Here is a 13,873-nt window from a genome sequence, read left to right as displayed (position 1 = left end):
ATCCTTATTAATATCTGAAGAATTCAGTAGGTTAAAAAAATAGTTAGTTGTTTTTTCTTTTCTTTTATTATTATTTTATTATTATTATTATTATTATTATTTTTTTTTTTTTTTTTGGTACATCGGACTTTCATAAAGCCAAAGATATATGTGTCCAAATCTGGATTTTGCACTGGTTGAACTATTTATCTCTACTGAACAAAATGAGTGTTGGAACCATAGAATGTACAAAAACAGTTTGCAACTAACGTTACAGCGGTGAATTCTTAATGAGATAATAGAGAAACACGCGTTCGCAATAATGATGGTATTATTAATTTTATTTTTGTGTGTTTTATTTATTTATTATTTCAGGGATTTTATGTATTCTGTCTGCAAGAAAAAAAAAATTCACTTCCGGCGTTTTGCATGTGCGTTTCCACAATCGTCCGCTGTTCTGGTTGAGAAGGCCAAATAGCAAGTGTCCGGTGAGTGTGAACTTCTTTTTAAACTTTTTGCTTTCGTTGTCTATGCTTTGAGTGAGCATGCACCGCATTTTGTGGAACCGATGTAATTAACACTGTATTAAAAAGAAAAACATTGGCATAACAGTTATACGAATAGTAGTCATTGAAAGTCCTTGAGAAATCATCCTGTGGATATGCAACTACAAACACTGCACTGCCATAGAAGCTAAGAACACTGAGTTATATATAATTATGCAGGGATTAAATATGTTTAGTAAACTTTATAATATGCAGAAACGGTATTGTAAATATGTAGAAAGCCAAGGAGTCGGCTTGTGCTCGTGTGCTAAACCATTGCTGCGGTCCTACAGTATCTGTGTTGCCCAGTCAAACAGTTGCCTTATTATTTTGGATGTATTACATGTTGTCTATAACGCTATATGAAATAGCGATAATTGATATGCGGTACTCAAATTAACCTGATTTATGTAGCTGCTGCTCGCTATGTCATCGGAACCAATCTTATGGGTTTTTGTTTACGTTCTATAAGGGGGAAGCAATTCATGGTACACCATTTCGTAACTTAACAGCTAACCTTTATAATTAAAGTTATATTAATATAAAAGTTATGAAATGTTATATTGAATATGGTGTATTAGCCTATTTTTGATCATTAAATCGAAAAAAGATGATTAAAAATTGTCAGTATTTGACCACAAGAATGTTTAATGTTGTAATAACAAGCCCTAGTTTCCCTCCCTGTCTCTATCTCTTACAGTGCACTTCATTGAGATGTCTGCGGCATTACGTGTGGTCTACACCGTATCCAGGCCAGGTGGGTCTCTGAATTATTAGAAGCAATATATGAGTAAAAAAAAGCAACAGAAACAGTGACATTTATGTAAGTCTATATATGTAATCAACATAATGTCTGTCTTTCTCAGAGGAGTGATTGTTGTTTGCTTACTCCTTAGGGTCATTTCTGGCTAGTCAAAATCTTGTACGTCCTCTCAGTCTATCTGCACACAGAGCAGGGATTAGTAAGTATCGTATGGTCCAAAATATGGTCTTAATATAAAACCTTGTACTATATCGTAGCGTTTTTCTTTTTGCAGAATATGTCAATAACCTGGAGGACGCCACAGATATGAAGTCCATCACGGACCGTGCAGCTCAGACACTTTTGTGGACAGAGCTGTTCAGAGGTCAGTGATAGCATGAGACTTTTAACTTGTAATGCACTTCCTAGTCATCACTAAAATTATCCCCAGCACTCGAAAAAGCAGGTCCACCTGATATTTGTCTTGATGCAGGTTTGGGAATGACCATGAGCTATCTCTTCCGTGAACCTGCCACAATCAACTACCCATTCGAGAAGGGCCCTCTGTCGCCCCGTTTCCGTGGTGAGCATGCGCTGCGCAGGTATCCCTCTGGAGAGGAGCGCTGCATTGCATGTAAACTTTGTGAGGCCATTTGTCCAGCCCAGGTACACTTCTTTCTGATTACACATGTGAGTAAGAAGCGTCATAGTAAAATTTAAATGTACAAGGTGACCCCCATGTTTTCTCTCTCTCAGGCCATCACTATTGAGGCAGAACCTCGTCTTGACGGCAGCAGGCGAACAACACGCTATGACATAGACATGACCAAATGCATCTACTGTGGCTTTTGCCAGGAGGCCTGCCCTGTGGATGCTATTGTAGAGGTGAGCACCTAGCAGCACATTTCAACTATGCATCATGTCCCTTAACGGGCTGTTTAATGTGTCATCAGTGTGTCTGGAAATTTTGAGAGAAAAAGATTTTTTTTTTTTTGAGCTGTCAAAATTAATACAGCACAGAACAATACTATATATATATATATATATATATATATATATATATATAGCGAGAGAAAACAAATAGAATATTCATTCATTCATTCAGGTTAAGGGGTGGTAAGAAGTCTCTTATCTTATACCTAAACTGCATTTTTTTAAATATCTCTAAATATAAAGACATAATATATACATTTAAAGAGGTTTTCTTTCAAATACGAAGTAAAGTCATTCACTGACGTACCTGGTGACTCGATGAGGTACAGGTTAATGTGTGGGTAAGACTGTGGCCACTGGGTGGGGTTGTTACACCAATTTGACACTGGGAGAATGAAGGGACGTGTTTTTCAATTGACCAAATTAAGTTTGTGGATGTATCTTTCACGCTCTGTTAAAACCAGCATTTGCAACTATATTTGCAACATAAATGTGTTTAAATGTTACAGTTTGGTTACAGGTTGATTTCAAATCTACATGGTGATGAAGGATAAAAACATTCTGTATGACCAGATTTACTAGTTAATGTCTACCTTTACCTGTCTGTCTTTTTCTTAGGGTCCCAACTTTGAGTTCTCCACAGAGACTCATGAGGAATTGCTTTATAATAAAGAGAAACTCCTCAACAATGGAGACAAGTGGGAGGCGGAGATCGCTGCCAACATCCAAGCTGACTATCTGTACAGATAAACAAAAGTCATGGACTGTCTCATCTCTCTTACCAGTAATCACAGCTTCAATTGCATTTAGAAGATTTGGTTTTAGACAGTTACTGTTGTGCTAAAAGCACATTTCAAAGCCCAGTGACTGGCTTTTTTTGATGATGCAGATCCTTTTTGATTTATTTCAGTGTGAGCACACGTATAGATGCTCAGTTTTGAAATTAAGTTCCCACTTCCATGTACATAAACCACAGCAGACTTAAAGTGGTGTCTCACATCGAAACATTTCTCTGTACATCCAAAGCTGTCATTTTAACTTTGGAATTTCAACACAGCATCACTGTCACACAGCAACTGTTGAAAAAGTAAAAGCTAAAGTTTTTCCTGAAAACCATCAAGGATGATGCACCAATCTGAGGCCAATGTTACGTTCTCATTTTGAGCCATTCGATCTATCCTTCCCATTTTTGTCTTTCTTTTCATATTTTGACCATCAGTGGATAAAAAAAAAAGAGTGGTAACAAACACAAGCACTTCTATTATGTTGAATTTATCTCTCAATATTTACTAGTAAAAACATTTTATTTGTCCATGTGAGAACTGTACAAAGATTAAATACTTGTGGACCGTAAATAATAAATTAATGCTTTGTCCAAATCTTTCACAATCTCTGACCTCTTCTTATATTGTTTTTTTTTTTCAATAGCTTCGTAGTGTGCTTAAGATGAAGATTTTCTCTCGCTTAAATTTGTTTTTCATATATTTGTTTTGCTCTTTACATTTTTTTTTTAATGGGATGGTAAATCATTGTTGTTTTTGTCTCATCCAAGCTGAGTCAAAACCACTAAAGTCAATGTGCTGCTTTGTGACACAACGCTTGATTCTTTGGCCTCTTTTTGAACTTTTTTTGGTGAGGAGAAATATACAAAATAACTGGTAAACTCTTGTCCAAATAACAACATTAAATACTTGCAGTTTTCTTGACATGTTATTTCAGTCACTGCTTTAAAAGCAAATAGATTTTAAGCATTTTTGTAGTACCTCAATTTACCCCAGCCCACCTTGACTTTTTGTTTAATGTTGAATGACAGAAGTGAAATAGTTATATATATATATAATATATATATATATATATATATATATATATATATATATAATATATATATATATAAATAAATTCAATATTTTTATTTTTATTCCATTTTAAAATGTAAATTAAGTAGCTTTAAATATGTCTTAGTGATTTATTTAAATTTATATAACGTATATCTTCATTTTTAATGTTAAATCTCAGTCCTACTAACATCGAGTAAATTATCCGTGGCCTCGCCGTCTGTGTGAGATCTGTTACATCACTCAAATCAAATGTGTGTTAGTGGAAAAAAGCAGCAGTTCGGTAGAGGAAGATTAGCTACCCAGCATACAACTGTTGCTCTAATCCGCTCTGAGAGGATAGGCTTAGACCACTAGAAGACAAGAACGACACTGGCGTAGTTTGACTCTATTTTATTTTTACATAAAGAAGAACGCTATTCTTTTTTTAATATAAAAACATTATTACTTATTTATTATTCTTTTTTATTCATTTTCCCCTTGAGTTTTTACAATTAGAATCCCGAGCTGTTCTAAACTTGGTGTGTTCATGCTGTAGTCGAGATGGTTTCTTTTTATCCGATCTGAAAACATCGTTGCTCTTTCGACTGCTCTTCTACACTTACAATACAGCAGTTTGAAATCCTTTACGTCTCATAACACATTGAACCAAAGATGAAGGACCGACTGGAACAGCTAAAAGCGGTAAGTGGGGTTTCCCCCCTTAAGTTATGCGTTATGATTTTATTATTAAACACCCGGACGGATTTGCTACTGTTTGACCTTTACCTGGGAGGTCCTGAGCTCAATATTGACTAACTGTTGTCACTGTAGTGAGCTATGCTCAATTACATGAAGGTTATCTAACTGTTAAAGTTAATTAAAGCAGTAATTTCCCGGTCATTATCGGAGGTTACACACATGATGATTAAACGGGTAGGATAAAATATAAATAAACAGTATATTAACTGCCATCAAGCACCTAGAAACGCGTCTGACATTAATAGTTGAGATGAAGCATTGGAAGCACACAAGCATCCACACCATCCATGTCCACCTGCCCTGTCAAAGGGCCTTTACAATATCTATTTTCCATTATAAATTGTGTATTTAAAAAAGTAAGTGTTGCATTTCTGTAACGTTTAATTTCTGTTGAAAATAAATTGCAGTGGAGTCTATCTTTAAGTTATTGACAATAACAAGCGGTTGCTGAAAAAAAAAAAAAAAAACCTTAAAAATATTTTGCTGGTCTTGGTTGGTGTCCCAGTCTGGTCAGGCTGGTCTGTTGTCTGGTCAGGCTGGGAGACCAGCTGGACGTTGAGAGCCATTCCCTTTCGAACAGTCTCTCCCGTTGGGTCGCTGATGCTTATGAGGAAACACCTGTTTACTCTGATACTGAAGCTTGATTTGTTCATGGTCATGTAACTGCACAAACCAAATCTCACTTCAACCCTCCAAAAGGGATGGAGCCGACTGCTATTTAAGTCTTTTCTAAGTGAAATTTCGTTTTCGCCCAGTCTGTTGCTCGCCAACGTGTGAAGGAGTCCCGGCAGCGGAAGAAGCCAGAAACCTTTGCCTTCCCCTGCAGCCATCCAGTGCATCGAGTGAACTCACACAGGTGCAGCTCCTGTATCACACGTGAGGATCAGCGGTCCTCTTCAGCTGCAAGTGGCTTGATTTCTTTGGGGGATCTGAGGAGGAGGCTGCTGCTGGTGACTCCGTGAACTACCATTCAAAAAACTAGAAAACCATTTGCCATCCAGCTTCAGACATTAACTGATTTCAGGCTTAGAAAGATATCCCGCATGTGACAAGTTGGGTTCCTAAGACCATAGAACAAGGGTACTCGCTTCAGTTCGCTCGCAGGCCGCCTCACTTCAGAGGTATCATTCAAACCTTGGTACAGGATAATCATTCTTATGTTCTCTGTTCCGAAGTACAAACACTGCTTGCAAAATGAACAATGGAAATGGTCCCTCTAGTGAACAGCGAGTCTTGACATTTTCAGCTGTTACTTCCTTGTTCCCAAGAAAGATGGTAGGTTCAGACCCATTCTTGATCTCAGACATCTAAATCGCTAGGAAATGAGACTGCCAATCATGACACTGACATTGAAATAGATGCTTGTGCAAATATGCCCCAAGGTCCCCCATTATAGACCGTTCTTGAGATTCACATTCAAGGAAGTGGCCTATCAGTATAAACTCCTGTCATTCGGACTGTTTCTGGTCCATCAAACTTTTACAAAGTGCATAGACATGGCTCTTTCCCCTCTGAGACAGATGAGAATCCACATTCTGATTTACCTTAACGAATGGCTGGTCTTAGCCAGATCAGAACGGGAACTCATCGTTTACAGGTCGCTGCTGCTCAGCCACCTAGAGCAGCTCGGGTGGAGAATCAATTTGGCCAAGATCTCTCAGCCAGCAAGTGATCTTTCTTGGGGCAGTTATTGATTCTGCCCGGATGCTGGCATGGAACACTCCTTGACTATTCAGCTGCTAGCAGCGTCTTTCAAATGGGGGTCTTCACACTAAGAGCAGGTCATGTGCTGAGCAGACAGAACCAAGAGGCAGACATGCTGTCCATGGTCAATGTGGCTCCAGGAAAATGGAGACTACATCCTCAAATGGTTCAAATAATCTGGTCTGTCTTCGGCAAGGTAGAGGTGGACCTCTTTGCCACAGAAGACAACTTTTAGTGCCCAATTCATTTTCGAAACAGCAAGATGCCCTGGCCCATGATTGGCCCAGTGCTCACCTGTATACCTTCCCCCAGTTGCTCTTCTTACTGAGGTCATCACACGGGTTAGGGAAGTCAGATGCTCAGTCCTCTTGGTGGCCCCACTCTGGAGGAGTCAGATGTGGTTTCTAAAGTTGATTCAGGTGCTATCAGCAGCCCACTGGCCAATACCCCTGAGAAAGGACCTTCTCTTGCATGCAAAGGATATGATTTCTCATCCCTGGGAAAAGCTGTGGAGCCTTCATGTTTGGCCCCTTGATGGGAGCCTTTGCTGATCCTTGTGAGTGTTACTAATACCATTTTAGAAGCAAGAGCTGTGTCTACAAGACTTCTTAACTCCCTTAAATGGTCAGGCTTCTCTGACTGGTGTGCAGCACAGAATCAGGATTCGTCATCATGTGATGTGTCATACAAGCTAACCTTTCTACAAAATGCTGCTGAATAAAAGGCAAACCCCTTCCATGCTTATAGTATATGTGGTAGCTATCACTGTGAATCATTCTCTCTTAGCTGGCCAGTCAGTCAACAGAAGCAACTTCGTCGTTAAGTTTAGGTTATTCGTTAAGGAGCTCGTAGATTGAATCTGCCTAGCCCTTATACTGTGTCAACTTCGCACTTTAGGCCTCAGGGCCCTGTGAGGCCCTTCCTTTGAGCTGCTCCAGTCGGTCAGCTTGTGGCCCCTGCCACTTACAATCGGCCTCCTTCTGACTTTAGCATCTGTCAAGCGAGTGGGTGACCTGCAAGCACTGTCAGTCAGTGCTTCTTGTCTTGAGTTTGGGAGTCTGTAGAGTCGTCCTCAAACCGAGTCACAGCTATGTGCCAAAAGTAGGGCTGCAACTAACGATTATTTTGATAATCGATGAATCTGTCGATTATTTTTACGATTAATCGATTAATCGGATTATGTACTTATATTTTAGTTTTTTCCATTTTTTCCCCAAGTAAATTATTAATAAAGGGTCTTTATCATTCAGCATAGATTTTTAAGAGATTTTAACCATTTTGCATTGTCATATCCTCATCAAAAATATACCTGGAGTTGTTTTATTATGTTAGTAATCCTTTGTCGAACTCTTCTGCAATCAAAACACTGACCCATACTCTAGCAAAATTCACAAGGAGATTTCAAATATTGTTTTCACCATGGCAGTCCTTAGAGCTCCTAAAGTAGTTTAACATCCCAAACAAAGCTTAAGGAATCTTTGAGAACATATTTTCACGAAGTATAAAGATAAAACAGAATAAAATTGCAGTGCATTGCATTTTATTATTTACTGGGAAAAAGCTTTATAGCTTATGCTGTGAAATTGTAAACAATCCTTCGAAAAAAAGTGCCAATGGCATGAAACCTGAATGGAACTCACAATTTAAAGTAAAATCCATCAGAAGTTTGTCCAGAAAAAAAAAAAATTGGGACACACACAAAAAACCTGCTGTGTGAAAAAGAGCAGTGAATACTTAGAAAAGAAGAGCATTTTAAATATACTCAAACATTTACCTCTCTCATTCAGTCATAATTAGGCTGCAAGCCTGAATTATGAACTGGTAAACGACAAACTGATCACATAACATGTTTGTAAAGCTTTAAATGTTAACTGTTAAAAAGCAATGTTATCAGCTTTTACGACTAAACTTTTGCAAACAACCTTGTACTGGAGAATCTGCACAAATAAAATTCTTAGGGGACGTTCACATATCGCACCTAAAAACGCGTGGAAAACGCTAGTCGCGCCGCTTTCTCCTTCTTTCCAAAGCGCTCGGGCAGAAGCGCCCCTGGGGCGTCTGCCTTTGCTAAGCAACCATGACGTGCTCTCTCCATGACGTGCTCTCTCCATGACGTGCCCTCTCCATGAAGACCCGGAAATTTCAGCAAAGGATAAATGGATGCGGTGTGGACGCGCCTGGAAAAACGGGCGCATCGCACCGCGTGCGTGTCGCGACCGCGTCGCTTCCATTATGAGAGTGCATACTGCGCGCCTACATAGGAAATAACGAACTTGAGCACGCAAAAGACACGATATGTGAACGGCCCCTTAAACAGTTCAGTAGTGCAGAGTTTACAGGTTACTCTTCATTTTGAAGGCTCAAAGTAAAGTTCTCCCACTTCCCGCTGAATGCTGCAGAGACGCTGTTCGGGAAGCACGTGACATAAAACGAGGCCAGCTATTGGCTATTCGCTACTTCACCTGCTGTACTGGCTGAGTAAAACCTCCGGTGGCTCATTACTGCCACACTTTGGTCACTGCAGATTTGAAATATGCACGAAATGAGCCGCTTATGGCAAATAAAATTTATTTAGCGACGAATCGATTACTAAATTAGTTGACAACTATTTTAATAATCGATTTTAATCGATTAAATCGATTCGTTGTTTCAGCTCTAGCCAAAAGTGCTCTCCACTCCATCCAGAGAATAAGTCATCATCCTCCTAGCGCTGCCCAATTCAGAAGGTGAGCAGGGTCCTAATCCACACTGTTCGGTTTGGGCTCTTAGAGTGTACGTTGAGTGTTCTGAGAGACCTTTGTATGCTTTGGAGGCCACTCTGGATTGTCGATGATATAGTTCTGGCGTGGTCTTGCAGTGTCCAACACAACGGGAAAGATTATTCGAAAGGTACTTTACTTTAGTAACTAGAGGATTTCGCCAGCCTGGAAGACCAGCTTAAACCAGCTTAAAAAAAGCTTGTTTTTAAGCAGAGGAAACACAATTTCTGTCAATTTATTAAACTTTCTGCTTTGGTTGTGTTTGTCAAAACAGAAGTCAGACCAAACTCCTGATGATGTGGAAATTACAGTGGAAAAAAAAGAGTTTATGGATGAGTTCTTTGCTCAGGTATAAGTGAATCAAATACATTGTATTCAAATGAATATGGACATTTGAATGTTACACACTCTGAAAATAAAGGTTCCAAAAGGGGGTTTTAACAGCAATGACACAGAAGAACCTTTTTGGGTTGCCAAAAGAAACGTTTTGTGAACAGCTCTTAAAAGTTTTAAAAGTCAAAAGAACCATTTTCCAAAATAAATCCCCCTTTGTGCAATTAAAAGTTTACATTGATATTAAAGATTACTTACAGAACCATCGATGCCGATAAAGAACCTTTATTTTTAAGAGTGCTGTCAAATAGACATTTGAAAGTCATTTCTGTCTGCATTTCTACAGATTGAAGAAATCCGCACCAGTATAGACAAGATTGATGAAAATATAGGCGAGATAAAGCGACTGTATTCTGTCATCCTCTCTGCTCCTACATCAGACCAGAGTTAGTCTAATCACATTTAACCTTCAGTTTATAAATTATTTATCATTTTTCTCTATCGCCTCCTTTCCACTTTCATGCTTTAAATATATCTCATCTCATTTCTCAACCAGAGACACAGGATGAATTGGAGGCAATTACTAATGAGATAAAGAAACTGGCCAACAATGCTCGCAACAAACTCAAAAGTAAGTTTTCTGTTATACTTTTGCTCATTGAAGAACATACATAACTATTTTCCAATAATAATTAGATAATATACAAAATGTTTTCAAAAGGCATTGAGCAGATTTTGGCATCTAACACCGAGGAGAGGATTTCAGCAGATATGCGGATAAAGAAATCCCAGGTAACCACTAGCCCTCCCGGTAACCCACATGGATTTCCAAATACGTAGTTATTTATACAGTGTTTATCTCCTACTGTAGCAAGCCATTCTTGCTAAGAAGTTTGTAGAGGTGATGACCAAATACAATGAAGCCCAAGTGGAGTTTAGAGAAAAGAGCAAAGGGCGCATCCAAAGACAGCTGGAGATCAGTGAGTGACAAACAACATACACAGACCCTACTTTAGGGTTGAATAAAAATAAAAATAAAAATCAGTGATCACAATTCTATATGCATGTTTAAGGCCAGTGTTGGGTCATGTCTTACAGCTGGCAAAGCCACTACTGATGAAGAACTGGAGGAAATGCTGGATGGAGGAAACGCTGCAGTATTCACAGCAGGAGTGAGTGATTCTGTTTGACATTGATGTTTGATGTTTTGTTGTAAGAATATATCTTGTCTGTAAGTTGTACAATTTTCTTTTAAAGAAAATATTTTATTTATTAAGGATACATTAAATTGTTGAAAAGTGTTATTAAAGACTTGTACATTGTTACATAAAAATTATATTTCAAATAAATTCTGTTCATCAAATAATCCTAAACAATTACCCAAAAAATTGTAACCAGCACAATTGTTTTCAGCATTGATGATAATAGAAGATAATTTCCTTGTTCAAGCTCTTGTTCTGTCCAGGCTGGACAATTGCAATGCCCTCTTGGCAGGTCTTCCAACCAATTCTATCAAACCTTTACAATTAATCCAGAACGTGGCAGCAAGATACATTTTTAATGAGCCAAAAAGAAAGCACATCACACCTCTGTTTATCAATTTGCACTGGCTTACAATAGCTGCTTACATAAAATTCAAGGCATTGATGTTTGCCTACAAAACCACCACTGGCTTTGCACCCATTTACTTAAATTCGTTACTTCAAACTTATGTGCCCTCTAGAAGCTTGCGTTCTGCAAGTGAACGTCGCTTGATTGTGCCATCCCAAAGAAGCACAAAGTCACTTTAAGGACTTTTAAATTAAATGTTCCCTCCTGGTGGAATGACCTCCCCAACTCAATACGAGCAGCTGAGTCCTCAGCCATCTTCAAGAATCGGCTTAAAACACATCTCTTCCATCTTTATCTGACCCTCTAACTTTAACACTCACTATTCTAATTCTATTCTTTAAAAAAAAAATATCTAACTACCTTTCTAATCTTTTTGTATTCTATTTTCTTTTCATTTATTATGCAATTTAAAAAAAATACTTCTAACACTTGCTTGCTCTATTCTTTTTCTATTCTATCCGTTTTCTTTTTATTTATTATATTATTTAAAAGCCCTTGCTACGTGTACTGTGTTAACCTAACTGAGACTTGTTATGGCACTTGTATATCATTGGTCTTTTGTGGTTTTTGATTGCTTCCACTTTTCGCTTTGGATACAGGCGTCTGCTAAATGAATAAATGTAAATGTACCAGAAAATGTTTCTTGAGCACCAAATCAGCATGTTAGAATGATTTTTTTAAGGATCATGTGACGCTGGACACTGAAAGTTCACCTGTGCTTCACAAGAATAAATTATATTATTTTACTCTTTTTGTTATATATATATATATATATATATATATATATATATATATATATATATATATATATATAATATTTCACAATTTTACTGCTTTTGCTATATTTTTGATCAAATAAAATCTGCCTTTATGAGCATAAGATAAATCTTTTAAAAACCTTAAATGACCCCAACCTTTTAAATGGTAACGTATGTTTACTTTTCAAACACTTTCTCCTTTTCTATAGATTATGGACTCTGGGATATCAAAACAGGCACTAAGTGAGATTGAGGCACGACACAAAGATATTATGCGACTGGAGAGCAGCATAAAAGAGTTGCATGACATGTTTGTGGACATTGCAATGCTGGTGGAGAATCAGGTACATGTGTTTGCCTTCTCAGGAGAATAGAGCAAAGCTATAGCTGTATTTTGGAGTCCTTATGAATATGATTAAAGCTGCTGTTGGGCACCATTCTGTTCTCATTTGTCAACAGGGAAGCATAATTGAAAGGATTGAGAGCAACATGGACCAGTCGGTGGGTTTTGTAGAAAGAGCTGTGGCTGACACCAAAAAGGCTGCCAAGTTCCAACAAGAAGCACGCAGGGTGAGCTGGGAAATTATGAGGGGTGCTACAATTGTGTTGTATAATAAATTACACTTTCACTTAGAGTATATTTTCATATACTAAATGTAGACTACCAATGGAAAGACTATCAAATAGAATTAAAAAAATTAATAGTTCATCCATCTTCTGTTTTTCTTCATGTATAGATGTCCTCCTTTTCTCCCTCATAATTTCAACCTCATCTCTATAAGTCTGTTCTCTACACTTTCCAAATCTCTTCTTCCCAATCATTCTTTCGTCTTGTTTTCTTATATCATTATCATGCTGTCACTGGCTGCCCACTCACACCTTTGTAGAAGAAAATGATGATCATGGTGTGTTGCACAATTCTTGCGGTCATCTGTGGTTCTCTGCTGTACAGCTGGCTGACATAAACATCAAGGTAAGCATTCATAAAACTAAATTCATAAAACTGCATGTCGACTATTTGTAAGTAACATCCTGTCTTTTCCAGGTGAAGAAGTTGTCTACTTATCCAAGTCATGTTTTGATCAAGAATCAAGGGACACATCTTAGTGCCGACAAACCCAAAACATCCCTACACAAATACAACATGTTTTCCAGTGCTTGTTCATCTAAATTTCCCCCTTTCTTTTTTCTTTTTCTTTTTGTTTATTTATTTTATTATTATAATTTTTTTGTCTTTTATGTTCTTCCTGTCCTATCAGTTGACTGTGCACTGTTAGAGGCATCAAATGTGACATGCAATCTATATTTTAATTTTAAGCCTGTGGTATGAAATATTGCTTTTATTTAATTAATTGTTTTCTGGGAACTTATGATAAACTATACATGCCAGCTGAAAAAAACAGACAAAAAACAGCTGAAATCAGCCTAAGCCGTTCTTCCAGCCTGGTTCTTGCTGGTCAGGCTTGGAGACCAGCTAAAACCAGCTAAGACCAGCCAACCAGCTTAGTTGTAGCGTTTTATTTTTAGCAGGGATAAATTGTGTTTTTTGAGGCCTCATTTTTTGGAACTGACAAGGGGAAAACTATACACTACCACTTACAAATATTTGTCCTTGTTGAAAAAAATACCCACATTAATTCTTAAATATTCATATAATGTTTTATTTTAGCATAAGTCCAAATTGTTTTACGTTTTTCATTGAGGGTAATATATTTACTTACCATTTGCTTATTAAGTGTAGATGAGTAGCACTTAGTTGATTTATTTCGTATGTTTAGCTGGTATTTTCTTTTATGTACGTGATAATAGTACTGCATTTTTGAGACACTTTAAGTTTAACTCTGCAGTAGTCTGGTTTGAAATGTTTAGATTAATTGTGATTAAAAGACCGGAGCTGAATAAGATCTGTGTTATTCGTTCTTTCGTACAAGCT

General features: G+C 37.7%; 2 protein-coding genes across 2 annotated transcripts; both read left to right on the top strand.

The window, feature by feature from the left end:
* The first annotated feature begins 366 nt into the window (after nt 1–366).
* LOC128017064 (NADH-ubiquinone oxidoreductase subunit 8) lies at nt 367–3,578 on the top strand. Its single transcript, XM_052602183.1, has 7 exons — nt 367–467; nt 1,225–1,281; nt 1,421–1,486; nt 1,562–1,651; nt 1,760–1,932; nt 2,023–2,151; nt 2,818–3,578. Exons 2-7 carry the CDS (start codon nt 1,239–1,241, stop codon nt 2,947–2,949), a joined length of 633 nt encoding a protein of 210 aa, XP_052458143.1. The 5' UTR covers nt 367–467; nt 1,225–1,238; the 3' UTR covers nt 2,950–3,578.
* A 776-nt stretch (nt 3,579–4,354) lies between these two features.
* LOC128017063 (syntaxin-3-like) lies at nt 4,355–13,842 on the top strand. The gene is made up of 11 exons (XM_052602167.1): nt 4,355–4,718; nt 9,513–9,587; nt 9,918–10,017; nt 10,128–10,202; nt 10,293–10,363; nt 10,443–10,551; nt 10,670–10,743; nt 12,150–12,284; nt 12,400–12,510; nt 12,828–12,913; nt 12,986–13,842. Exons 1-10 carry the CDS (start codon nt 4,689–4,691, stop codon nt 12,903–12,905), a joined length of 858 nt encoding a protein of 285 aa, XP_052458127.1. The 5' UTR covers nt 4,355–4,688; the 3' UTR covers nt 12,906–12,913; nt 12,986–13,842.
* The last annotated feature ends 31 nt before the right edge of the window (nt 13,843–13,873 follow it).

Source organism: Carassius gibelio, chromosome A1, assembly GCF_023724105.1.
Source record: "Carassius gibelio isolate Cgi1373 ecotype wild population from Czech Republic chromosome A1, carGib1.2-hapl.c, whole genome shotgun sequence".
In the NCBI taxonomy this organism is placed as follows: domain Eukaryota; kingdom Metazoa; phylum Chordata; class Actinopteri; order Cypriniformes; family Cyprinidae; genus Carassius; species Carassius gibelio.
This window is presented reverse-complemented; position numbering and strand designations above follow the sequence as displayed.

Bases quoted from the DNA above. Each gene is read 5' to 3' on its own strand.
- LOC128017064 (XM_052602183.1), top strand. From the start codon at position 1,239: ATGTCTGCGGCATTACGTGTGGTCTACACCGTATCCAGGCCAG. The intron at 1,282-1,420 runs GTGGGTCTCTGA...CTTACTCCTTAG, and splicing joins CTACACCGTATCCAGGCCAG to GGTCATTTCTGGCTAGTCAA. The intron at 1,487-1,561 runs GTAAGTATCGTA...TTCTTTTTGCAG, and splicing joins TGCACACAGAGCAGGGATTA to AATATGTCAATAACCTGGAG.
- LOC128017063 (XM_052602167.1), top strand. From the start codon at position 4,689: ATGAAGGACCGACTGGAACAGCTAAAAGCG. The intron at 10,018-10,127 runs GTTAGTCTAATC...TTTCTCAACCAG, and splicing joins TGCTCCTACATCAGACCAGA to AGACACAGGATGAATTGGAG. The intron at 10,744-12,149 runs GTGAGTGATTCT...CCTTTTCTATAG, and splicing joins CTGCAGTATTCACAGCAGGA to ATTATGGACTCTGGGATATC.